Source organism: Scyliorhinus torazame, chromosome 7 (genome assembly GCF_047496885.1).
Source record: "Scyliorhinus torazame isolate Kashiwa2021f chromosome 7, sScyTor2.1, whole genome shotgun sequence".
In the NCBI taxonomy this organism is placed as follows: Eukaryota; Metazoa; Chordata; class Chondrichthyes; order Carcharhiniformes; family Scyliorhinidae; genus Scyliorhinus; species Scyliorhinus torazame.
In genome coordinates, this window is record NC_092713.1 from 197,023,249 (window position 1) to 197,050,047 (window position 26,799).

At 49.4% G+C, this 26,799-nt stretch overlaps 1 protein-coding gene across 1 annotated transcript in view; it reads left to right on the top strand.

Annotated features, from left to right (window-relative positions):
• LOC140427380 (uncharacterized) overlaps nucleotides 1-26,799 on the top strand; it is a 188,581-nt gene that overhangs the window by 99,641 nt on the left and 62,141 nt on the right. Inside the window, exons 12-13 of the mRNA XM_072512926.1 lie at nucleotides 19,595-19,951; nucleotides 20,082-20,372. Of these exons, the coding sequence (XP_072369027.1) occupies nucleotides 19,595-19,951; nucleotides 20,082-20,372 (648 nt within the window). The remainder of the gene's footprint in view (nucleotides 1-19,594; nucleotides 19,952-20,081; nucleotides 20,373-26,799) is intronic.

A 26,799-nucleotide genomic window follows, 5' to 3' on the forward strand; every position in this document is an offset into this window, starting at 1 on the left:
AGTTCAAACTTAACCTTCTCAAGAGTCAAGAATTCCAACAGATCCTCCCACGATGCCAGGGCACAGGTTGGAGAGGCTGCTCTCCATCCCATCAAGATCCGCCTTTGGGCGATCAACGAGGCGAAGGCTACAACATCTGCCTCCGCACCCGTTTCCAACCCTGGCTGGTCCAACACCCAGAATATGGCCTCCCGGGGGCCCGGGTCCAGTTTCACATGCAGCACTTTAAAAATTACACTAAAAACTTACTTCCAGTAATCCTCTAGCTTTGGACAGGACCAAAACATATGAATGTGATTATGAATATGAATGTTGCCCCCCCCCCCCCGCAACGTTCACACACATCTTCTACTCCTTCAAAGAATCGACTCATCCTCGCCCTCATGAGGTGTGCTCTGTATACCACCTTCAGCTGTATCAGCCCCAACCTTGCACACGAGATGGAGGCATTCACTCTCTGGAACACCTCACACCAGAACCCCTTCTCCATACCCTCTCCCAACTCTTCCTCCCACTTTGCTTTGATCCCTTCCAGTGGTGCCTTCTGCTCTTCCAAAATAGCTCTGTAAACCGCTGGCACTATCCCCTTCTCCAGTCCCCCTGTCGTCAGCACCTCCTCCAGCAATGTGGAGGCCGGCTCCTCCGGGAAGTTCTGTATCTCCTTTCTGGCAAAATCTCGAACCTGCATGTATCTAAACATTTCCCCTTGCTCTAGCCCATGCTTCGCTTCTAGCTCCTTCAATCCTGCAAAACGACCCCTAAGAAACAAATCTTTCAGTGTCTTAATCCCCTTCTCCTTCCATTTCTGAAAATTTCCATCCCACCTTCCTGGCTCAAATCTGTGGTTCCCCCAAATCGGCATTTCCCTTGACCTTGCCCCAACCCAAAATGTTGGCGAAACTGCCTCCAAATTCTCAATGCAGCTATTATTACCGGACTCCCTGAATACTTCCCCGGGGCTATCGGGAGCGGCGCTGTTGCTAGTGCTTTCAATCCCGGCCCCCTGCACAACCTCTCCTCCATTCTGACCCATTGGGAATCAACCCCTTTTACCCAGCTCCGCACCTTCTCCACATTCGCGGTCCAGTAGTAATACATCAGGTTCGGAAGACCTAAACCTGCCTGCCTTCCCCTCTGTGTGTTAGCACCTTTCTAACTCTGGCCACCTTCCCTCCCCATATGAACGACGTAATCCTCCCTTCAATCTCTCTGGAAAAAGCCTTTGGCAGGAAAATCGGCAGGCATTGAAAAATAAACAGAAATCGTGGCAACACGTTCATTTTAACCGCCTGTACCCAACCCGCCAGTGACAGAGGGAGACCATCTCACCTTGCCAGATCAGCTTTCACTCTCCCCACCAAACTAGAAATGTTGTGAAGAGGGAATTTATTAAGGGTTATACATAGAGTACTGTAGCTGTGTGGGCTATTTATGTTGGCAGTTGATAAAAATGTTTACAGTGGGTGTTTATAAAAATGTGAACTAGATTCATAGAATAAACTTTGTTTTTGATTAAAAGTGCTTTAGGTCTCTGTTAAATAACACCTGAAAGGCAGGCCCTTGCTCTCATCATAACCAAAATCAATAAACAGTTGTAGATCAGGTGAACCCCATGATATACTTTGGAGTTTTCTAAACCCTGGCCCATAACAGTGTACAAAATTATGAACATTTTTTGTCAGTGTAAAGAAGGATATTCTGCTTCCACTGGTTGGTATGTTAGTGACGAGGGGGGTCACAATTTCATAGATCATAGAATTTACAGTGCAGAAGGAGGCCATTCGGCCCATCGAGTCTGCACCTGCTCTTGGAAAGAGCACTCTACTTAAACCCACTCCTCCAGCCTATCCCTGTAACCCAGTAACCCACCTAATCTTTTGGACACTAAGGGGTAATTTAGCATGGCCAATCCACCTAACCTGCACATCTTTGGACTGTGGGAGAAAACCAGAGCACCCGGTGGAAACCCACGCAGACAATGGGAGAACGTGAAAACTCCACACACAGTCACCCGAGGCCGGAATTGAACCCAAGACCCTGGAGCTGTGAAGCAGCAGTGCTAACCACTGTGCCACTGTGCCATGGTCAACAAGAGAGCTAGGAGTGAGATTAGGAGAAACTTCTTTACTCAGAGAGTTGTTGGGGGTTGGAAAGCGCTACCTGGGAGAGTGGTGGAGATGGATTCCATAGGAAGTTTCAAAAGAGAGCTGGATATATATTTGAAAGTGGTGAATTTAGAGGTCTGTGGAGATAGGGCTGGGGAAAGGGATTACCTAGGAAGCTCTTTCAGGAGCAGGTGCAGAAGGGCCAAACGGCCTCATTCTGCGCTGTAAAATGTAATGATTCTAATTCAGATGCAAAACGTTTGTACCCCTTTAGGTGATCAACACTAGTCCATGTGTTCATCCTGGCTCTACATTGATGTCCACGCGGCCAGAAAAAGGTTGAACTCTCACTTGTAGCAATTCAATGAATCAGTTAACATCATATATTTTAGTTCCACAAGGGTGAGGGGGAAACAGTGATGTAGTCGTATTGTTGCTGCACCAGTAATCCATAGATCCAGAGCAGATGGTGGAATTTAAATTCAATTTTTTTAAAAATCTGGAATTAAAAGTCTAATGCTGACCATGAAAACAATGGTTGTAAAAACCCATCATAGCATCAAACATGCCAAGGAAAACTGCTGATTGCTATGTACTGATGGACATTGAAGTCACCCACCCAGAGTAATTGTGCACCCTTTCCTTCCTCAGTGCTTCCTCCAAGTGGTGAACTTCAATGGTGGGGGCCATTTTGCCCATCGCCAAGTGTGGCTCAGCAACACCACTGCAGGCTGAGCTGGCCGGGTTCTAAAGGATATGACTGTCAGATTGGGTCGGGTGAAGGAACCAGCTGGAGGGAAAAACATTCTGACCAGCTAAAGAAGGTATTGATAATGACATAACGGTAAGATAGAGGATTGTGTTACTAGTAGAATAAGATTTCACAGAGTGCTGATCCTTATTCTGCCTTTAACACATTCTGCTTTATGTCATTCTCACCTTCTTTAGTCTTTAATCTTTAACGCCCATGACATCTTTGTCAAATCTCTCCGAGCTCTGACCTATCGCTGACACTCTATTTTGCTCCACCCCTCTCATCAATAGTATAAAATTCATCACATGTCACCCTCTCTTTAACTCGGAAGAAGAGTCATATGGACTTGAAACAGATGCTGCCAGACTTTACAGTCTTACCAGCGTTTTCTATTTTAATACTTGCGCACAAATACTCAGTTTGGGTTCTCTCAGGGTCATTCCGCTCCTGGCCTCGTTATAGCCTTGGTTCTAATATGGATAAAAGAGCTGAATTCCAGGGGAGATGAGGTTGACTGCTCTTGAAATCAAAGCAACAATTAACCAAGTGTGATATCAAGGATCCCCAGCAAAGCTGGAGACAATGGCAATCGAGGGTGGGGGTGGTGGGTGGGGGTGGTGGAGGGGATTGCTCTGCTGATTGGAGACATACCTAGCACAAAGGAAGATGGTTGTAGTTGCTGAAGGTCAATCATCCCAGTTGCAGGACATCACTGCAGGATTTCCTTAAGATAGTGCCCTTGGCCCAACCACATTCAATTGCTTCCCAACATAAGGTCAGAAGTGGGGATGTTCGCTGATGATAGCACAATGTTCAGCACCATTTGTGACTCATAGAATCATAGAATTTACAGTGCAGATACTGAAGCAGTCCATGTCCAAATGCAGCAAGACCTGGACAATATCTAGGCTTTTTAAAAATAAATTTAGAGTCGGCAATTCATTTTTTTCAATTAAGGGGCAATTTAGCGTGGCCAATCCACCTAGCCTGCACATCTTTGGGTTGGGGGGGGGGGGGGGGGGCGAACCCACGCAAACATGGAGGGAATGTGCAAACTCCACATGGACAGTGACCCAGAGCTGGGATCGAACCTGGGACCTCGGCGCCGTGAGGCAGCAATGCTAATGCTAAACACTGCGCCACCATGCTGCCCTGACAATATCCAGGCTTGGGATGGCAAGTGACAAGTAATATTAATGCTACACAAGTACCAGGTAATGACCATCTCCAATAAGAGAGAATCTAACCATCGCCTCTTGACATTCTTTTTTAATTTTTTTTTCCAAATTTCCAATTAAGGGGCAATTTAGTGTGGCCAATCTACCTATCCTGCACATCTTTGGGTTGTGGGGGTGAGAACCACGCAGACACGGGGAGAATGTGCAAACTCCACACGGAATGTGCGACTTCGGGCCAGGATTGAACCTGGGTCCTCGGCACCGTGAGGCAGCAATATTAATCATTGCGTCACCATGCCCCCCACCCCTTGACATTAATGGCATGAACATTGCTGAATCCTCCGCTGTCAAAATCCTGGGGGTTACTATTGATTAGAAGCTGAACTGACGAACCATATAAACACAATAACTGCAAGAGCAAGTTCGAAGCCAGGAAACCTCCGGCATGTAACTTACCTCCTGATTCCCCAATTCCTGCCCACCATCTACAAGGCACAAGTCAGGATTTGCCTGGATTAATGTAGTTCTAACAACAAGCAAGAAGCTTGACACCATCCAGGACAAAAACAGCCCGCTTGATTGACACCCCTTCCACAAACATCACTCCCTTCACTATCGACAAACAGTAGCAGCCGTGTGTACCATCGACAGGATACACTGCAGGGACTCACCAAGGCTCCTGAGACAGAAGTTTCCAAACTCGTGACAGCTCCCACCTAGAAGAACAATGGCAGTAGGCAATGGTAACTCCTGGAAGTTCCCCTCCAAGCCACTCACCATCCTGACTTGGAAGTATTGATGTTCCTTCACTTTTAGTGAATCACAATCCTGGAACGTCCTCCCTAACAGCATTGTGGGTGGACTCGACTATCTGGACTGCAGTGGTTCAGGAAGGCAGCTCACCACTACCTTCTCAAAGGCAATTATGGGTGGGTAATAAATATCATGGCTGATCTGATTGTAACCTCAACTCCACATTCCTGTCTACTCCCAATAGCCTTTTACCCCTTGTTAATCGAGAATTTATCGAGCTCTACCTTGAAAATATTCAAAGTCTCTGATTCCACCACATTTGGAGCAAGGGAGTCCCAAAGACTCAGGACCTCCTGATAGAAAACAGTTCTCCTCATCTCTGTCTCCTATGGGTGACCTCTGATTTTTAAGCAGCGGCCCCCTGGTTTTAGATTCTCCCACAAGAGGAAACATTCTCTCCGCATCCACCCTGTTAAGGCCCCTCAGGGTCTTATATGTTTAAATCAAATTGTCTCTCACTCTTCCAAGCTCCAAGGTCATTCACCATGTGGGGAGGCCAAAGCTGGATACAGTGTTCAAATTGAGGCCTGATCAAGGGTACAGTCGCAATGTGTTAAGCAACCTGTTGAAGCTGATCGCAAACATATTTTAATTCATGGGGTCATTCACTGGTGTCACTATGGGCTGAGCTTTTTGGTCCTTCCGCTATAGATTCTTCTGGTGCCACCTATGGTGAACACTCCTCCCCCCACCCCCTCCACTCCCAACCCCCCGCCCTCCCCGATTCCCTGGGAGCAGATGGTGCCAGCCACGCAAAACCCCAAAGATGTCGGTGGGACCAGAAGATCCAGCCGCCGGCCAATGGCGGGTCATCTCCACCGCTGAAAACATGCCGCGGAGGGGGTGGGATGAGGAGGTGGTGGTGATGATGGAAAACCACCTGATTCAAGATCATCTGTTCCAATGGCCACAAGCCCCCAAGCATATCATACTTTCTGCCTCACATCTTCCATTGTCAGCAACCTGGGAACAACCTGGGAAAAGAGTAAAAACAACAGGGTTGTGGTGATGGGAGACTTTAACTTCCCCAATATTGACTGGGATTCATTTAGTGCCAGGGGCTTAGACGGGGCAGAGTTTGTAAGGAGCATCCAGGAGGGCTTCTTAAAACAATATGTAGACAGTCCAACTAGGGAAGGGGCGGTACTGGACCTGGTATTGGGGAATGAGCCCGGCCAGGTGGTAAAAGTTTCAGTAGGGGAGCATTTCGGGAACAGTGACCACAATTCAGTAAGCTTTAAAGTGCTGGTGGACAAGGATAAGAATGGTCCGAGGATGAATGTGCTAAATTGGGGGAAGGCTAATTATAACAATATTAGGTGGGAACTCAAGAACCTAGATTGGGGGCGGATGTTTGAGGGCAAATCAACATCTGACATGTGGGAGGCTTTCAAGTGTCAGTGAGGAAGAAGGATAAATACGGCAATTTTCGGGAACCTTGGATAACGAGCGATATTGTAGGCCTCGTCAAAAAGAAAAAGGAGGCATTTGTCAGGGCTAAAAGGCTGGGAACAGACGAAGCCTGTGTGGAATATAAGGAAGGAACTTAAGCAAGGAGTCAGGAGGGCTAGAAGGGGTCACGAAAAGTCATTGGCAAATAGGGTTAAGGAAAATCCCAAGGCTTTTTACACGTGCATAAAAAGGTAAGAGGGTAGACAGGGAAAGGGTTGGCCCACTGAAGGATAGGCAAGGGAATCTATGTGTGGAGCCAGAGAAAATGGGCGAGGTACTAAATGAATACTTTGCATCAGTATTCACCAAAGAGAAGGAATTGGTAGATGTTGAGTCTGGAGAAGGGTGTATAGATAGCCTGGGTCACATTGAGATCCAAAAAGACGAGGTGTCGGGCGTCTTAAAAAATATTAAGGTTGATAAGTCCCCAGGGCCTGATGGGGTCTACCCCAGAATACTGATGGAGGCTGGAGAGGAAATTGCTGAGGCCTTGACAGAAATCTTTGGATCCTCACTGTCTTCAGGTGATGTCCCAGAGGACTGGAGAATAGCCATTGTTGTACCTCTGTTTAAGAAGGGTAGCAAGGATAATCAAGGGAACTACAGGCCGGTGAGCCTTACTTCAGTAGTAGGGAAATTACCGGAGAGAATTCTTCGAGACAGGATCTACTCCCATTTGGAAGCAAATGGACGTATTAGTGAGAGGCAGCATGGTTTTGTGAAGGGAAGGTCGTGTCTCACTAACTTGATAGAGTTTTTCGAGGAGGTCACAAAGATGATTGATGCAGGTAGGGCAGTGGATGTTGTCTATATGGACTTCAGTAAGGCCTTTGAGAAGGTCCCTCATGGTAGACTAGTACAAAAGATGAAGTCACACGGGATCAGGGGTGAGCTGGCAAGGTGGATACAGAACTGGCTAGGTCATCGAAGGCAGAGAGTAGCAATGAAAGGATGCTTTTCTAATTGGAGGGCTGTGACCAGTGGTGTTCCGCAGGGATCAGTGCTAGGACCTTTGCTGTTTGTAGTATATATAAATGATTTGGAGGAAAATGTAACTCGTCTGATTAGTAAGTTTGCAGATGACACAAAGGTTGGAGGAATTGTGGATAGCGATGAGGACTGTCAGAGGATACAGCAGGATTTAGATTGTTTGGAGACTTGGGCGGAGAGATGGCAGATGGAGTTTAATCCGGAAAAATGTGAGGTAATGCATTTTGGAAGGTCTAATGCAGGTAGGGAATATACAGTGAATGGTAGAACCCTCAAGAGTATTGAAAGTCAGAGAGATCTAGGAGTACAGGTCCACAGGTCACTGAAAGGGGCAACACAGGTGGAGAAGGTAGTCAAGAAGGCATACGGCATGCTTGCCTTCATTGGCCGGGGCATTGAGTATAAGAATTGGCAAGTCATGTTGCAGCTGTATAGAACCTTAGTTAGGCCACATAGGAGTATAGTGTTCAATTCTGGTCACCACACTACCAGAAGGATGTGGAGGCTTTAGAGAGGGTGCAGAAGAGATTTAACAGAATGTTGCCTGGTATGGAGGGCATTAGCTATGAGGAGCGGTTGAATAAACTCGGTTTGTTCTCACTGGAACGACGGAGGTTGAGGGGCGACCTGATAGCGGTCTGCAAAATTATGAGGGGCATAGACAGAGTGGATAGTCAGAGGCTTTTCCCCAGGGTAGAGGGGTCAATTACTAGGGGGCATAGGTTTAAGGTGAGAGGGGCAAGGTTTAGAGTAGATGTACGAGACCTGTTCCTGTGCTGTACATTTCTTTGTTCTTTGTTCTTTCTTCAATCTCCTCTTATGGGGATATTTCTTGCCACTGATCTCCTCAGGGCATTGTTGGTGTTATTTTCAATTCCACCATCTGCGTATTAATCTATTGAATCAGAAAGCCCCTCATCCCTCTCTGGTGAAACCTCTCTGGCTTTTGTCCCATTGAAACCAGGCTGATGTTTTGGCCTTTGTTTCCCTGGTAGCCTGGTGACGAATTCTGCTGGCATGGAGGGACTCAAAACCTCCGAAGTCGGAGGCCTGGCTATCAGATATGGTGAGCTTTCTCGGTCTGGAGAAGAATAAGTTCGCTTTGAGAGGGTCTCTGTATGGGTTCGCCCGGAGGTGGCAACCATTTATCAACTTCTTCGCGGAAAATTAATCGTCAGCAGGGGGGGTGGGAGCGGGGGGGGGGGGGGGGGCGGGTGGCGGGGGGGTGTTGCTCTTACTAGCCTTATTTAGGCCATCTACGGGGTCTTAACACATATTTAGGCCATCTACGGGGTCACCCCGGTTATACCCGATCGCATCCAGGATCGCGGTATGCATTTCTGCAAGGGTGCCTCCTCCTACGTTTTGTGGGTCGGGAAGGGCTGCTGCTACCGATGAGTCTAGACTTAGAACCATGAGCTTTACATGCTCTCTCTCATCCAGGCCGTACATGGTTGCCTGATGTTTGGCGGTGGCAAAGAAACGGTGTGGGTCTGAAGCGGGGAGGAACCGTGTGATTTATGCACCCGCGTCCCGTAATTGGGTCACTGTGAGGGGTGTGGAATATAGGAATTCCGCCTCGTTTGATGTGGCTGTGTGGTGGGTTGTTACAGGGTTCATGGGAGCCTGAACTACCTGCTGTGTGGGGGGTGGGGTGCTTTTCTCCTTTGGGGCTTTCCCTGCGCACATTTTCCCTGAACATATCTCTGCGCTGTTTCCTGTAGTTCTTCCCAATCAGGGCCGTCTTCCTGGTCTAAACTTTCCTCAAAGGTTTCTTGGAATCCCTTTTGGACAGAAAGCAGTGACTGCAGGTCTGCAATTTGCTTCCGGCACTTTGCATGGTCTATGGTGCTCTGCCTTTGTTCCGTGGTTGCAGCGTGGAGCGCTCTCAAGGCTGCCTTGAGATCACTACATTGCTTCTGTAGCGTCTCCACCTGCTTCTCTGTCTCTTTCTTTATCAGGACTGCACGCTGCATGTCCTGATAAGCTTTTTCGTACTGGGACTGGAAACTACTCAAATGCGCCAGACAAGACTGGTGACCCCGTTTAGCGTCAGCCACCTCTTCGTCCTTTGCTGCTAATATCCGCCTTAATTCCAGATTCTCTTTCTCCACCTCACATACATCGACTTTACTCATACGATGTATGCCCTCTACTTCTTTGTGGAGCGTCCTGACGACCTCCTCTGTGCCTCGCAATTGTGCCAGACAGGACACAATTGCCATCGGCTTGCGAGCTTTTGTTAAATTCTTTTTGTGGATTTCACTCATGTTCTCCCACCAAGTATGCCCTATACTTCCGGGACCTGAGTCGTCATTATTACAGAAATCATTCCACATGGGCCATCCTTTGCCCTTGAGGTATTCCCAAATTTCCTCTTCCCAAGTGGGGCACTGTCCCACTCTACTGCTGCTGGTCGCTGCGACCGCAAATTCCTCGGGGTTCATGCGGCGTTGCATTGCCTGCATGGCCATCTCTCCTATCCGCTTGCTTCGGTTAAGTTTGGAACAGGGGGCTAAGGTGGTGTCGTAGATGCGGGTACGGCTTGCGCTAATTTCCGAAAATACAGACTTCCGACAGTTTTGACGCAACAAAAATTCATCAGTTTTACCTTATAGCCCTGTTAGTTTCGCATGCATACACACACTTCCGAATTATGAATTATTAATCAGAACCGCTTGAACACTTGTGGGGTTTTTTTTTGTTTCCAATTTGATTCTATTCAAATTTCTTGGGTCCTCCCGGAGTGGTTTTTCACTTCTAGCTCGGGTCCCGTCAGGATGTCGCCAAAATATTGCTCTTATTAGCCTTAGTTTTATTAGCTCTAATTCTGTCACCTTTGCTCACGAGTCGCCAAGTATCTTTCTGATACCGCCACGTGGTCCAAGCTCAAGCAATGATTAATAATACAGCACACCGCTTAGTAAATGTTAAATCAACGATCATTTATTATATACAGCAATAAATACTTATACAATAATACTACCTCTAGACTATTACCTACCACTAAAGGCCAATACTTAACTTTGGTGATGGCCCACCAGGTCAGGGAAACGAATGGCTTATCGAATTGGGTCTGGCCTGCGGGATTCAAAAAGGCTGGTACGGGCCGATAATCTGGAACACATATCTGGTAGCAATCGCTGGAGTAAGACTTACTTGTTCTTTCGTCGAAGGGTCTCGAAGATTGCGAGTAGGAGAAGAAGGGTCGATCTGAACTTGGCCCCTATCTTTATAGTTCCCAGGGGCTTCCCGCCTCTCGGGGCGGACCTTGACCCTGGTCCCAAGTGATTGGACTTGGTTCCAATCACTGGGTTCGATATGCTCCAATAATGGGGCGATTCCTTGATCGGGGGGGTGGTTGTTCACCTTTCTTTGTCTCGGCCACTGCTGGCGCCGAGAGGTCTGGATCGGCTTTCAATTGCTAATTTGTAGCAATTGTTCCCGGAGATAGCCGATTAAACTGCAGATGGCTGGGTTGATGTGCTGTTAATGGTTGCAGGTATCGGTCTGGGCCGACTTCCCCAGAGCCGAATACACTGCTCTGTCTGCAGCTGTCCGTTTGAGTCCTGTTGGCTGATTTTCCCATCAGCCTTTTCAGTTCGCCATTTTACATCGGGGTTTGGCCAAATTAATCGGGAATTAGCCATTTTAGGTGGCTACAGGGGTGGAGTGGGAGGGGGGTGGGGGGTTTAGGGCAACGTAAGTTAGGGGGGTAGTTAGGCTGGTCCTTGTGGGAGGGGAGCTGGGTCTCTTGCACTATATCTATAGTTTTTTGTGCACTGTTTTTTTATTATTGTTGTTTATTGTGCCAAAATGTCTTAATAAAGTTGTTTACCAAAAAAAAGAAAAACAAGGGTCAAATTAATTTTGTCTGGTTTGCATTGCAACGAAGGTTCAAGTCAAATTTTGCCTCCAGGATGTGTCTCACCCACATCCGCAACCAAATTTCAGAAATAAATCAAATGTCTATGTCTTCTTCAATGCAAGTGCTTCATAGAGACATACGGATAAAACAGTCAGAAAGCCCGGGAAGAGAGATTAGGGAAGGGTGTGGAAAAGCTTAGTCAGGATGTTGCATATGTTTTTAAGGGATAGCAGCATGCGATGTAGTACAAAGGTGTTCACCAAAGCAAGGGTTAAAACCAGGGTTAAACCATACATACCACAGTATGATGTAGAGAGTCACATGATAGTAGACTGTGGTGTAGAGTCTGGAAGAAATCAGAATGGAGAGAGCACCCATGTATTGCAGTAACTGGGATACTTACATAGTTGTGACTTAATAATAAATACCTTGAGCGAGATTCGCCATCTGCCGATGCCGAAATCACGAAACGCAATTGGTCAGGGAATAGGTTCCAAAATCGCGGTGGGTACCGATTTGACGCCAAATCGCGATTCTCCGTCACCTCAACAGCGGCGTCAATGCGCTCCGAAAAGTGTCCAGTTTCCATTATTAGCATGAGGGCAAAAGATGAAATTGGCCGCTCAGGAGGTTAGGGGGAATAGGTTTGAATGTAAACATTGAGAAGAAGAGCAGGTTAGGGTGATGGTGTGAAACTCAAGATTCAGGCCAGGAGTAAGATCAGCACTGAGAGGTTGTTTGGATTTGAAGCCAAGGAGAAAAAGACAAAAGGAAGATGACGAACCAGCTGAATAGATGGTTTAAATTTTTCTGACAGTAAATTTCTGCATTTGTATCCAAGTTCATAAAATAAAATATTAGGAAAAGAGAGAAGGAAAACCAACTGGTCGCTGCCTATCGATAGCCACCTCCAATTCCAAAAAACATCATCTGATATGAGAGTAAGACCTTCTCTTGCCATTAATTCACCACAACAATCACATTTTATAAAAGGAAAGGGGAATACAGCCAGATTTCTCAAATTGGATTCTGACTGAACCCTGAATTGTATAAGAATTTTCCAAGCCTCAACTTTTCTCATCAGATTCTGAATCATGGCTTGGCTTCTCTTTGCCTTTATTGAACAGCAATTGTACTTGGAAGTCTTGGCGGAGGATATCTGGCCCCCGAGAGCAGGTGCGAAGATTTATGCCGTCGGTCAGCTTGTCAGTTTCCCAGCACCAACATACCCCTGAGCATTTTCCTTCCACCTTGCTGTGCCTTCTCACTTTCCCGGCAAGGCATTTTGCTGCTGCTTCTGATCTGGAGGACCCTCTATTGGCCTTGCAAATTCAGGAGCCTACCCATCATCCTTAAGTGGACAGTGAGCCCACACTCTGATTGGTCACTAAATGGCCTGTTCAGAGAAAATGACAACCAGGTGAGTGTTCGCCACGTAGCTACTGCAGACTTCTGGTCCCAATTTGACCTGGACACCATGGCCTTGAAGCCCCCAAGGAAAATCATGCCTCCATAGGTGTAGGTTCATCTCGGTAACAAAATGAGATGTTGTGCGCAGCATTGTATGATCCATCTGTATTTATATTAAAACAAATATAACATCATTTCATTTAGGAAGATTAAAAACAGACAACATCCATAAATTTTAGGATTATATTAACCAATGTGATCTTTTGGACAGGTTTTGATAACCTGAGGAGTTTTGAAGAGGAATTTTTCCAGAACATTTTTTTTTCAGTTATTTGTCTGGGGCTTTTCTCTGATTTCTTTTTAACCTTGTGGTAACCACCACCAATGTTTTTATTAGGAGATGTGTGGTAAGGCCCTGTACTACAGGTACAGGGGAGACCCTGTCTGCTGGCTCCACCCAATAGGCGGAGTATAAATATGTGTGCTCCCCATGCAGCAGCCATTTCGCCAGCTGCTGTCGGAGGCCACACATCTTAGAGTAATAAAGCCTCAGTTATATTCAACTTTTGTCTTTGTGCAATTGATCGTGCATCAATTTATTACTCTAAAGTTTTCAGAAGATGGACCTTCGCATCAAGCCAGATCGCCTGCGGCTGGATCCGCAATCAGGCAACGCCAAAAAGGACTTTGAACATTGGCTAGCTTGTTTTAAAGCTTACATCAGGTCTGCACCAGATCCAATTCTGGAAGCTCAGAAGATCCAGATTCTCCACACGCGGCTGAGCCCCAACGTTTCCGACCTACGATGAAGCCATAGCGCTACTGAAAGAGAACTATGCCCAGCGGACGAACACACTCTTTGCCAGACACGTCCTCTCTACTCGTAGTCAACTCCCTGGTGAGTCCGTAGAAGATTACTGGTGTGCTTTAATCCCCCTGGTCAGAGACTGTGACTGTCAGGTCGTCGCGGCCACGGAACATTCGAACCTCCTCTTGCGGGACGCTTTCGTTATGGGGATAGGGTCAGACCATATCCGCCACCGACTTTTAGAAGGGGCCACGCTCGGCCTCGCAGCAACCAAAAAGCTGGCGCGATCGATGATGGTCGCCTCGCGCAATATCCAGGCCTACACCCCCGGCCGCGCGGCCCACCCCTCCTACGCATCATGGACTCCGCAGGCGGCCGTCCCACCGGGGACCTCACTCAGCCAATCCTACGCCTGTGCCACGCGCCAGCCAGCCAACCCCGGGGGCCCCATATGTTACTTCTGTGGGCAGCAAAAACACCCCCGCCAACGCTGCCTGGCCCAGAGTGCCCTTTGCAAGGCCTGCGGCAAGAAGGGGCACTTCGCTGCAGTGTGCCAGGCCCGCTCAGTCGCTGCTATCGCTCCGACCCCCCCCCCCCCCCCCCCCCCCCCGCGTACGGACAGTGGGCGCCGCCATCTTCCCCTCCTCGGACCATGCATGGCCAGTGGGCGCTGCCATCTTCCCTTCCTCGGACCACGCGTGGCCCATGGGCGTCACCATCTTGTTCAACCCCCGCCACGTGTGGTCTGTGGGCGCCGCCATCTAGTCCTCCTCCGGATCATCAGGCGCCGCCATCTTGTCTCCCCACGGCACATGGGCGCCACCATCGTACCAGGACCCGTGCCCCCTGGGCACCACATCAGCCGACACCAGCAATGACCATCCGCAACTCGCCTCGGTCACGATTGACCAGCCTCGTCCGCACAATCTAGCCACCGCCTTGACAAGCGTGAAGATCAATGGGCATGAGATCTCCTGCCTGCTGGACTCCGGGAGCACCTAAAGATTCAAACATCCCGATACGGTAAGGCGCTGCTCCCTCGCGGTACACCACGCCAATCAGAGAATCTTCTTGGCCTCCGGGTCCCACTCCGTGGCAATCTGGGGTACTGTATAGCCACGCTCACAATCCTGGGCGTAGAATTCAGCGGCTTCCGCCTCTACGTCCTCCCCAACCTCTGCGCTGCCCTGCTACAAGGCCTGGATTTCCAGTGTAACCTCCAGAGCCTAACATTGAAATTCGTTGGGCCCCTACTGATTTGTTATGTTCCAGGTGTAACATAAGTGGCTTCCTTGTGGTGCACTTGACAAAGGAAGGTTCAGACGTGGAGATAACATCAACATGTTTATTAAACTATTTACACTTCTATTACTCGGGTTCGACACTACTGCTAATCCTACTATAGCGACCCAGACTGACTAACCAGCTGCTGCAATCCACGTGGTGGGTGTAATAGTGAATCAACACTGTGTCTCTACTCACTGACTGTCTCCACTGGAAAGAGGCAGATCATGTGTGTGGTGTCCTTTATATATGGGTTGGTGTAATGCCCTCCTGTGGTCGTGTCACCTCTGTGTGTATCGTGAATGTCCATTGGTCGTGTCCTATCTAACTGATCTATTGGTTGAATGTGTGTGTGTGTGTGATGTCTTTGGTGCTCCCTGTAGTGTCTAGGTAGCCTACATGCATTTACATTGATGCACATCACCACATCCCTCCTTTTTCATATGTTACATATTTTCTGTACACTTTGCGAAAATTGAACAAAGAACAGGTAGATAAGGTAAGGTATATACAAGTCATTGGAACAGTGATTAAACAATAAGTCCAAATCATTCGTGTGAGTCCAAAAACCATCAATCATCATGGTCAAATGTCTCTCTTGGTTATGAATGCCATCAACGTCCCTGTGCCACAGGAACCAAGAAGTGGTCAAATCACTTCGCTGTCTGCTTTGGAGTCCCTTTCTTTTTCGATGTTTGTGATGGTGCTGTCGGATGGCATCTTGTAGCTGATAATGTGTTGACGTTGAAGAGGTACCATCAACAGTATCATTCGAGGTCATGGATGTGCCATATGTTGAAGTTGGATAAGACTGTACATACGGGTTCTGGCCACGTGCTGTGCAGGAAGGGTGATCCTGCTGAGAACCGTTGAAGCTTGTCGAATTGGAAACAGAATTGCTGCTCACATAAATACCTGGTGATGGTGTGAAACTAGAACCTTGCATCTGATAGGAATATGCCGTCTGGCCAGGCTGGGGTGCAGCAAATCCTGGGCTGAAACTGAGGCACCTACCACCCCTTACTGTGTGCGGCCTTGCGACCCTAAAGGTCGACCCACCTTCCCTATTCGCAAACCTAACCCCGGATTGCAAACCCGTCGCCACCAGGAGCAGACGGCACAGCACCCAGGACAGGACCGAGGTCCAGCGGCTGCTTCGGGAAGGCATCATCGAGGCCAGCAACAGCCCCTGGAGAGCCCAAGTGGTAGTGGTGAAAACTGGGGAGAAACACCGAATGGTCGTGGACTACAGCCAGACCATCAATTGGTACACTCGACGCGTACCCCCTCCCACGCATATCTGATATGGTCAATCAGATTGCATAGTACCGGGTCTTCTCAACTGTGGACCTAAAATCCACCTACCACCAGCTCCCCATCCGTAAGGCGGACCGCTCATACACTGCCTTCGAGTCAAATGGCTGCCTCTACCATTTTCTTAGTGTTCCCTTCGGCGTCACCAACGGGGTCTCAGTCTTCCAACGGGAGATGGACCGAATGGTCGACCATTACGGGCTGTGGGCCACTTTCCCGTACCAAGACAATGTCACCATCTGCAGCCACGATCAGCAGGACCATGATGCCAAGCTTGCCAAATTTCTCCACACCGCCACTCTCCTCAACCTCACTTATAACAAGGAGACGTGCGTTTTCAGCACGAACCGATTAGCCATCCTCGGCTATGTGGTTCAGAACGGAGTTCTGGGGCCCGACCCCGACCGCATGCGCCCCCTCATGGAACTCCCCCTTCCCCACTGCCGCAAGACCCTCAAACGCTGCCGGGGGTTCTTTTCCTACTACGCCCACTCATCCAGTCCACTTTTTTCCCCCTGACGGCCGAGGATCACCAGGCCTTCAACCGTAATAGGGCCGACATCGCCAAGGCCGCGATGCACGCAGTCGACGAGACGTTACCTTTTCAAGTGGAGAATGACGCATCAGACATCGCTCTAGCTGCCACTCTCAACCAGGCAGGCAGGCCCGTGGCATTCTTTTCACAAACCCTTCATGCCTCCGAAATTCGGCACTCCTCTGTAAAAAAAAGGGTCCAAGCCATCATTGAAGCAGTGCGGCATTGGAGGCATTACCTGGCCGGCAGGAGATTCACTCTCCTCACTGACCAACGGTCGGTAGCCTTCATGTTTAACAACACACAGTGGGGCAAGATCAAAAACGATAAAATCTTGAAGTGGAGGATCGAGCTCTCCATCTACAACTACGAAATTTTGTATCGCCCCGGTAAGCTCAACGAGGCCCCTGATGCCCTATCCCGAAGTACATGTGCCAGCGCACAGGTGGACCGACTCCGGACCCTGCACGACAACCTTTGTCACCCGGAAGTCACACGGTTGTACCACTTCATCAAAGTCCGCAATCTGCCCTCCTCCATCGAGGAAGTATGGGCAATCACCAGAGACTGCCAGGTCTGTGCGGAGTATAAACCGCACTTCTACCAGCCGGACCGTGCGCGCCTGGTGAAGGCCTCCCGCCCCTTTGAACGCCTCAGCGTGGATTTCAAAGGGCCCCTTCCCTCCACCGACCGTAACACGTATTTCCTCAGTGTGGTCGATGAGTACTCCAGATTCCCCTTCGCCATCCCATGCCCCGACATGACGTCTGCCACCGTCATCAAAGCCCTCAACACCATCTTCGCTCTGTTCGGCTTCCCCGCCTACATCCACAGCGACAGGGGATCCTCATTCATGAGCGACGAGCTGCGTCAATTCCTGCTCAGCAAGGGTATCGCCTCGAGCAGGATGACCAGCTATAAGCCCGGGGGAAACGGGCAGGTGGAGAGGGAGAATGGGGCGGTCTGGAGGGCTGTCCAGCTAGCCCAATGGTCCAGAAATCTCCCGGCCTCCCGCTGGCAGGAGGTCCGTCCCGATGCACTGCACTCCATTTGGTCGCTCCTATGCACTGCGACTAACAACACACCCCATGAACGTCTCTTTGCTTTCCCCAGGAAGCCCACATCCGGGGTGTCGCTCCCGACTTGGCTCGCAGCTCCAGGACCCGTACTCCTCCGTAAGCACGTACGACTCCACAAGACAGACCCGTTGGTTGAAAGGGTGCAGTTACTCCACGCTAACCCCCAGTATGCCTATGTAGCGTATCCTGACGGCCGCCAGGATACTGTCTCCCTCAGGAACCTGGCACCAGCAGGTTACACACACACACACACCTCCAGCCTGGCGCCACCCTCCCCTCCCCCGGTGCACCCAGCAGCAACCCCCCCGGGACCATCAGTCCTCCCCTGCCCACGCCTGAGGATGAAGAGGATTTCGGCATGCTCCCAAAGTCACCGAGGACCAGACCGACACCGGAATCGCCGCCACCACTGCGTCGCTCCCAACGTCAGATCAAGGTTCCGGACCAGCTAAACCTGTAATTGGTTCCATGTAACATGGTTAAAACACCATGTACTAGACTCCAAATTTTTTTTGCCTCTTGTACATTAAAACTTGTGCTGTATATAGTTCTCCACCACCCCCGCCGGACTCAATTTTAACAGGGATGACTGTGGTCGTCACCACTGATGTATATATTAGGAGATGTGTGGTAAGGCCCTGTACTACAGGTACGGGGGTAGTCCGGGGCGGAGTATAAATATGTGTGCTCCCCATACAGCAGCCATTTCGCCAGCTGCTGTAGGAGGCCACACATCTCAGAGTAATAAAGCCTTAGTTGTATTCAACTCTCGTCTTTGTGCAATTAATCGTGCATCAAACCTCGAAAATGAAATGGTTGTGGGATTGTGTGATGGTGAACTGTGGTGTGAGGGGGGAGGGGGGAAAGGGGTGTGGTGGGGGGGGGTGCTGCCATTGTTGATGGAAGTGTCTCGTAATGGTGTTCTAGTCAGTATGAGTGTGTGTCTCATGTGATGGACCATTTGGTCTTTTTCTGTCTGTCATCTTCCTGTTGTAAATAATTTGAGTCTGACCATACAACTTACCTTATGTAATATGATGTGGAGATACCGGCTTTGGACTGGGGTAAGCACAGTAAGAAGTCTTACAACACCAGGTTAAAGTCCAACAGGTTTGTTTCAAATCACTAGCTTTTCGAGCACTGCTCCTTCCTCAGATTCACCTGAGGAAAAGCAGCGCTCCGAAAGCTAGTGTTTGAAACAAACCTGTTGGACCTTAACCTGGTATTGTAAGACTTCTTACTTACGTAATATGAAGAGGGAGAACTGGAAATACCTAGCAGGCCAGGAAGCATTGTGGAGAGAGAAGTAGATCTAATATTCTGGGCTGATGGCCTTTCATCAGAAAAAGTATGGATAACGATACCTTGTTCACTAGCAAGGAGTTTGCTGCCTTCATGGAGTCGAACAGTATCCCGCATCACCATACGGCTCTCTATTACCCCGCATCGAACAGATTGGCAGAACCTGCTCTCCCGACTGTCAAATGGGAACTAAAAAAAACAGTCCATGGGATCGATGGACACCATAACAGTGACTGTGAATTTCTATCAATTGTTGTAAAACCCATCTGGTTCACTAATGTTGTTTCGGGAAGGAAATCTGCCATCCTTACCTGGTCTGGCCTACAGGTGGCTCCAGACCCACAGCAATATGTGGTTAACGCTTAACTGCCCTCTGAAATGGCCCAGCAAGCCACTGAGTTCAACAGCAATGAGGGACGCACAACACATGCTGGCCTTGCCAGTGAGGCCCACATCCCATTAAAGAATAAATATTTCAAACTTTATTGCATTGGTACTTGAATCCATGGCCTTGTCTCTCAGAGGTGAGAGTTACGAAACTTCAATTTTCTTGTTCTTAATCTTCCATTTAAATGTCTCATGAAATTGTGGAAAAATAATTGAATGGCTCAGAACCAGAGGTTGCCATGGTAAATTTCAGGAGTCACAGAGGATTTAGGGCCCACTGATATCATTGTGTTTCCTGCTCTTTCTCCTCTCCAGGTGCTACGGCTGCAGATGGCTGGAATGCTGAATTTCCTCAGTCACTCTCTGCATTGCAGGGGAGATCTGTGATTTTTAACTGTTCTTTTCAATATCCTTACCAAGAAAAGATACCAGCAGCTGATATAACTGCCAAGTGGTTAGGAGCCCCATGCGAGTTTGGTTCTACAGTATTTTACAGCAATGAGAAAAACGAGTACACTGGAGTGGAATTGATCGGAGACCTGAGCCAGAAAAACTGCTCTCTTCATATAAGTAATGTTCAGACAACCCATGCTAACTGTTACTGCTTCAGATTTGAAATAAAAGGCAAGGACAATTGGACAGAAAAGCCTTGCTTGAATCTCAGTGTTTATGGTAATTATTCCTTCTCCATTATTATTTGGCCTTGTACAAGTTTCAGCTGCCTCTATTTACAATTTCTTTCATAAACTGAATGCAGAAACAGACTTGCCGATCCTTACCTTCCCTTTCCTTCCTCTTGCAGCTCGTCCGGGAAAACCCATTATCTCATCCTCCACAGAATTGGTTGAAAGGATGAACAGCAGTTTGATTTGTTCGTCCTCCAATGTTGACCGAAAGGCCCAAGCCAGTCTCAACTGGTATGGCATCGCTGGCCAGGCAGCAGGTCAATGCAAAGGTGAAGCCCAGTCAACACTCAGAAGCTGTCACAGCTTCATCCCATCCTACCAGGATCACAACAAGATCGTCAAATGTTCCATCACTTACAGGAAATTCCCGTATTCGGATGAAGGCAACATAACTCTGGATGTAAAATGTAAGTTTTTTAAAAACTAAATCTGCTTTCAACCGCAAACAAAAACATGATACATTTCTCCAGTGAAAGATTTCCTATTGTATTTCACAGAGACATGAGAAAAATGGATGTTGAGTCAAAGAAAGATTTTTGGGAGGGTTCGGAAACAAGGAAAACTTTTTATAAACCACTTTTCATAATTTCAAGAGCTCACATTTCCTGTGAGGTATTTTAGTGACGATCAGCAAAGGCCGAGAGCAGGTGGGAAAAGCGATGTTGAAGGTGCTGGCACCAACAACGGCATTCTCCGTTGTATAGTCCAGCACATAGAAAGAAAAGGAGAGGGGTGGGATTAATGATGCCACGCTCTGACTGAGCTCACCCCGCCAGCAACTTAGCTTTCTGAAGATAGGGTGCCATTTTTGAAGGCTAGCCCAGTGCACAATAGTTCACTTGGACCCAACCCCCCACACCCTGCTCCTGCCCATTTCCCCCACCCCCTACATAACCCCACCATTGCCTGGGAAATTCCCCCTTGGGGTGCCCAGACATGACCCTCTCTCCCATGAGCGATTCACTCATCTGAGCTCCTCTGGGAGGTCTGCCCGCCAGGTGCATGGCTTGGGAGACCAGTCAAGATTCGTGCAGGTCTGCGCTTCTGCTAATATGAATAAACTTTCTTCTGGGAGGGAGTGTGGGGGGGGACACGCGGCGGTAGGCAGGGTTGATTCAGATGTAGCGGCCAGATAATCAGATGTTAATGTATAGAAATGACACTGGAGACTTCCGGGTGCGGCGATGACCAGCTGAGTCGCACGTTTCGGCAGCTCCCTGTGAAACGGACTTTTGGGCTCTTGATAGGAGCCCCAACGGCAATTTTGACGGCTAAAAACACTGTGCGGTAAACCAGAAGGGAATCCCCCCTGGATACGGATGGAAAAAGGAGGAGAGAGTGGCCAGATTGCAGTGGATCCTTTAGAACAGCGGCAAGGAAGGCAAGCAAAAACCAAGATGGCGTCGGAAGGTGGCAGTTTAACATGGGGCCCTGAACAACAAGAGTTCTTGAAATGCTGTGTGGAAGAGATAAAAAAGGAAATGAAGAAAGAGCTGTTGGCCCCGATACTACAGGCGATCGAAGGGCTAAAGGAGGAACAAAAGACCCAGGAGCGGGAGCTTCGGGTCGTGAAGGCAAAGGCAGCCGAGAATGAGGACGATATACAGGGCCTGGTGGTGAAGACGGAGACGCAGGAGGCACATCAGAAACGATGTGTGGAAAGGTTGGAGGCACTGGAAAACAACGCAAGGAGGAACAACCTGAGGATTCTTGGTCTTCCTGAAGGTGTGGAGGGAGCGGACGTCGGGGCATATGTGAGCACGATGCTGCACTCGTTAATGGGAGCGGAGGCCCCGGCGGGTCCGTTGGAGGTGGAGGGAGCATACCGAGTGATGGCGCGAGGACCGAGAGCAGGAGAAATTCCCAGAGCCATAGTGGTGAGATTCCTCCGTTTTAAGGATAGAGAAATGGTCCTTAGATGGGCGAAGAAAACTCGGAGCAGTAAATGGGAGAACGCGGTGATCCGCGTTTATCAAGACTGGAGTGCGGAGGTGGCGAGAAGGAGGGTGAGCTTCAATCGGGCCAAGGCGGTGCTTCATAAAAAGAAGATAAAATTTGGAATGCTGCAACCGGCAAGACTGTGGGTCACATATCGAGGGAGGCACCACTACTTTGAGACGGCGGATGAAGCGTGGACTTTTATTGTGGAAGAAAAACCGGAATGCGCGGGTTATTAAAAAGAACGTTCGAACAAAGTGGTGGGGCGAATGTGGGGGGCAAAGAGGGGTTTTATGTACTAATCCTGCGATGTGGTAACTTTTCTCTCTCCCACAGATGGTGATGGGGGGAGGAGGGGAGGTGGAGGAGATGGGGCGTTGGCCATTGGGGGCGGGGCCAAGGGAGAAGCGCGGGCTTGGTTCCCGCGCTATGATAATCATGGCGGGAATAGAGAAGCAGGAAGGAGGGGGCGTCGCACGGTGCGAGCCGAGGTCACGGGGGGAAGCCGAGGTCAGCCAGAGTTTGCTGACTTCTGGGAGCAACATGGGGGGAGTAATTACGCTAGCGGGGGATCTAGCGGGGGGGGGTGGGAGGGGGGAATTACTGGGTTGCTGCTGCTGGGGAGAGGGGGGAGCTGGTATGGGAGAGGATGGGCGGGGGGGCACCGCCTGGGGGAGATACAGCTGCGTGGGAACTGGGTGAGGAGCTGGAAAAAGGTGATGGCTAATCGACAAGGGGGGGGGGGTAGGAAGCCCCCCAACTCGGCTGATCACGTGGAACGTGAGAGGGCTGAACGGGCCGATAAAGAGGGCACGGGTACTCGCACACCTTAAGAAACTTAAGGCAGATGTGGTTATGTTACAGGAAACGCACCTGAAACTGATAGACCAGGTTAGGCTACGCAAAGGATGGGTGGGGCAGGTGTTCCATTCGGGGCTAGGTGCGAAAAACAGGGGGGTGGCTGTATTAGTGGGGAAGCGGGTAATGTTCGAGGCAAAGACTATAGTGGCGGATAACGGGGGCAGATACGTGATGGTGAGTGGCAAACTACAGGGGGAGACGGTGGTTTTGGTAAACGTATATGCCCCGAACTGGGATGATGCCAATTTTATGAGGCGGATGCTAGGTCGCATTCCGGACCTAGAGATGGGAAAGCTGATAATGGGGGGAGATTTTAATACGGTGTTGGAACCAGGGCTGGATAGGTCGAAGTCCAGGACTGGAAGGAGGCCGGCAGCAGCCAAGGTGCTTAAAGATTTTATGGAGCAGATGGGAGGTGTAGACCCATGGAGATTTAGCAGACCTAGGAGTAAGGAGTTCTCGTTTTTCTCCTATGTCCATAAAGTCTACTCGCGAATAGACTTTTTTGTGCTGGGTAGGGCATTGATCCCGAAGGTGAGGGGAACGGAGTATACGGCTATAGCCATTTCGGATCACGCTCCACACTGGGTGGACTTGGAGATAGGGGAGGAAACAGGAGGGCGCCCACCCTGGAGAATGGACATGGGACTAATGGCAGATGAGGGGGTGTGTCTAAGGGTGAGGGGGTGCATTGAAAAGTACTTGGAACTCAATGATAATGGGGAGGTCCAGGTGGGAGTGGTCTGGGAGGCGTTGAAGGCGGTGGTTAGAGGGGAGCTGATATCAATAAGGGCACATAAAGGGAAGCAGGAGAGTAAGGAACGGGAGCGGTTTCTGCAAGAACTTTTGAGGGTGGACAGACAATATGCGGAAGCACCGGAGGAGGGACTGTACAGGGAAAGGCAAAGGCTACATGTAGAATTTGACTTGCTGACTACAGGCACTGCAGAGGCACAATGGAGGAAGGCACAGGGTGTACAGTACGAATATTGGGAGAAGGCGAGCAGGTTGCTGGCACACCAATTGAGGAAAAGGGGAGCAGCGAGGGAAATAGGGGGAGTGAGGGATGAGGAAGGAGAGATGGAGCGGGGAGCGGAGAGAGTGAATGGAGTGTTCAAGACATTTTATAAAAAATTATATGAAGCTCAACCCCCGGATGGGAGGGAGAGAATGATGGGCTTCTTGGATCGGCTGGAATTTCCCAAGGTGGAAGAGCAGGAAAGGGTGGGACTGGGAGCACAGATCGAGGTAGAAGAAGTGGTGAAAGGAATTAGGAGCATGCAGGCGGGAAAGGCCCCGGGACCGGATGGATTCCCAGTCGAATTCTATAGAAAATATGTGGACTTGCTCGCCCCGGTACTGACGAGGACCTTTAATGAGGCAAAGGAAAGGGGACAACTGCCCCCGACTATGTCTGAAGCAACGATATCGCTTCTCTTAAAGAAGGAAAAGGACCCGCTACAATGCGGGTCCTATAGACCTATTTCCCTCCTAAATGTAGATGCCAAGGTCCTGGCCAAGGTAATGGCAATGAGAATAGAGGAATGTGTCCCGGGGGTGGTCCACGAGGACCAAACTGGGTTTGTGAAGGGGAGACAGCTGAACACGAATATACGGAGGTTGTTAGGGGTAATGATGATGGCCCCACCAGAGGGAGAAACGGAGATAGTAGTGGCGATGGATGCCGAGAAAGCATTTGATAGAGTGGAGTGGGATTATTTGTGGGAGGTGTTGAGGAGATTTGGTTTTGGAGAGGGGTATGTTAGATGGGTGCAGCTGTTGTATAGGGCCCCAGTGGCGAGCGTGGTCACGAATGGACGGGGATCTGCATATTTTCGGCTCCATAGAGGGACAAGGCAGGGATGCCCTCTGTCCCCATTATTGTTTGCACTGGCGATTGAGCCCCTGGCGATAGCGTTGAGGGGTTCCAAGAAGTGGAGGGGAGTACTTAGGGGAGGAGAAGAGCACCGGGTATCTTTGTATGCGGACGATTTGCTACTATACGTGGTGGACCCGGCGGAGGGGATGCCAGAAATAATGCGGATACTTGGGGAGTTTGGGGATTTTTCAGGGTATAAATTGAACATGGGGAAAAGTGAGTTGTTTGTGGTGCATCCAGGGGAGCAGAGTAGAGAAATAGAGGACCTACCGCTGAGGAAGGTAACAAGGGACTTTCGTTACCTGGGGATCCAGATAGCTAAGAATTGGGGCACATTGCATAGGTTAAATTTAACGCGGTTGGTGGAACAGATGGAGGAGGATTTCAAGAGATGGGATATGGTATCCCTGTCAATGGCATGGAGGGTGCAGGCGGTTAAGATGGTGGTCCTCCCGAGATTCCTCTTTGTGTTTCAGTGCCTCCCGGTGGTGATCACGAAGGCTTTTTTAAAAAGGATTGAAAAGAGCATCATGGGTTTTGTGTGGGCCGGGAAGACCCCGAGAGTGAGGAAGGGATTCTTACAGCGTAGCAGGGATAGGGGGGGGGCTGGCACGACCGAGCCTAAGTGAGTATTATTGGGCCGCTAATATTTCAATGGTGAGTTAGTGGATGGGAGAGGAGGAGGGAGCGGCGTGGAAGAGATTAGAGAGGGCGTCCTGTAGGGGGACTAGCCTACAGGCTATGATGACAGCCCCATTGCCGTTCTCACCGAGGAACTACACCACAAGCCCGGTGGTGGTGGCTACACTGAAGATTTGGGGACAGTGGAGACGGCATAGGGGAAAGACTGGAGCCTTGGGGGGGTCCCCGATAAGAAACAACCATAGGTTTGCCCCGGGGGGAATGGATGGGGGATATGGAATGTGGCAAAGAGCAGGAATAACGCAACTGAAAGATCTGTTTGTGGATGGGAAGTTCGCGAGTCTGGGAGCGCTGACCGAGAAATATGGGTTGCCCCAAGGGAATGCATTCAGGTATATGCAACTGAGGGCTTTTGCGAGGCAACAGGTGAGGGAATTCCCGCAGCTCCCGACACAAGAGGTGCAGGACAGAGTGATCTCAAAGACATGGGTGGGGGATGGTAAGGTGTCAGATATATATAGGGAAATGAGGGACGAAGGGGAGACTATGGTAGATGAACTAAAAGGGAAATGGGAAGAAGAGCTGGGGGAGGAGATTGAGGAGGGGCTGTGGGCAGATGCCCTAAGCAGGGTAAACTCGTTGTCCTCGTGTGCCAGGCTAAGCCTGATTCAGTTTAAGGTATTACACAGGGCACATATGACTGGAGCACGGCTCAGTACATTTTTTGGGGTGGAGGATAGGTGTGCGAGGTGCTCGAGAAGCCCAGCGAATCATACCCATATGTTTTGGTCATGCCCGGCACTACAGAGGTTTTGGATGGGGGTGACAAAGGTGCTTTCAAAAGTAGTAGGAGTCCGGGTCGAACCAAGCTGGGGGTTGGCTATATTTGGGGTTGCACAAGAGCCGGGAGTGCAGGAGGCGAGAGAGGCCGATGTTTTGGCCTTTGCGTCCCCTAGTAGCCCGGCGCAGGATATTGCTAATGTGGAAAGAAGCCAAGCCCCCGGGGGTGGAGACCTGGATAAATGACATGGCGGGGTTTATAAAGCTAGAGCGGATTAAGTTCGTCCTAAGGGGGTCGGCTCAAGGGTTCACCAGGCGGTGGCAACCGTTCGTCGAATACCTCGCAGAAAGATAGACGGAATGGGAAAAAGAAGCCAGGATCGGGGGGGGGGGGGGGGGGGGGGGGGGGGGGGGGGGGAACCAGAAGGACTCTCAGGGTTGTTAATATATACTGTATAGTATGTATAGGTCGTTGCTACAGATAATTATATATTGGACTGTTAAATTATATTTTTGGAGAGTGTTACTTGTGACAAGGCAGTTGCCAATTAGGGCTAGTTTTCATTTTTGTTATTTATTATTTATTCATTTTTTGTTTATAAAATAGGTCATTGTTATTTGTGTTGTTTAATATTGTGTAAAGATGCACAATGTACTGTGTTGGTTGACCAAAAATTTTCAATAAATATTTAATTAAAAAAAAAGAAATGACACTGGATGTCGTGAAACCCATT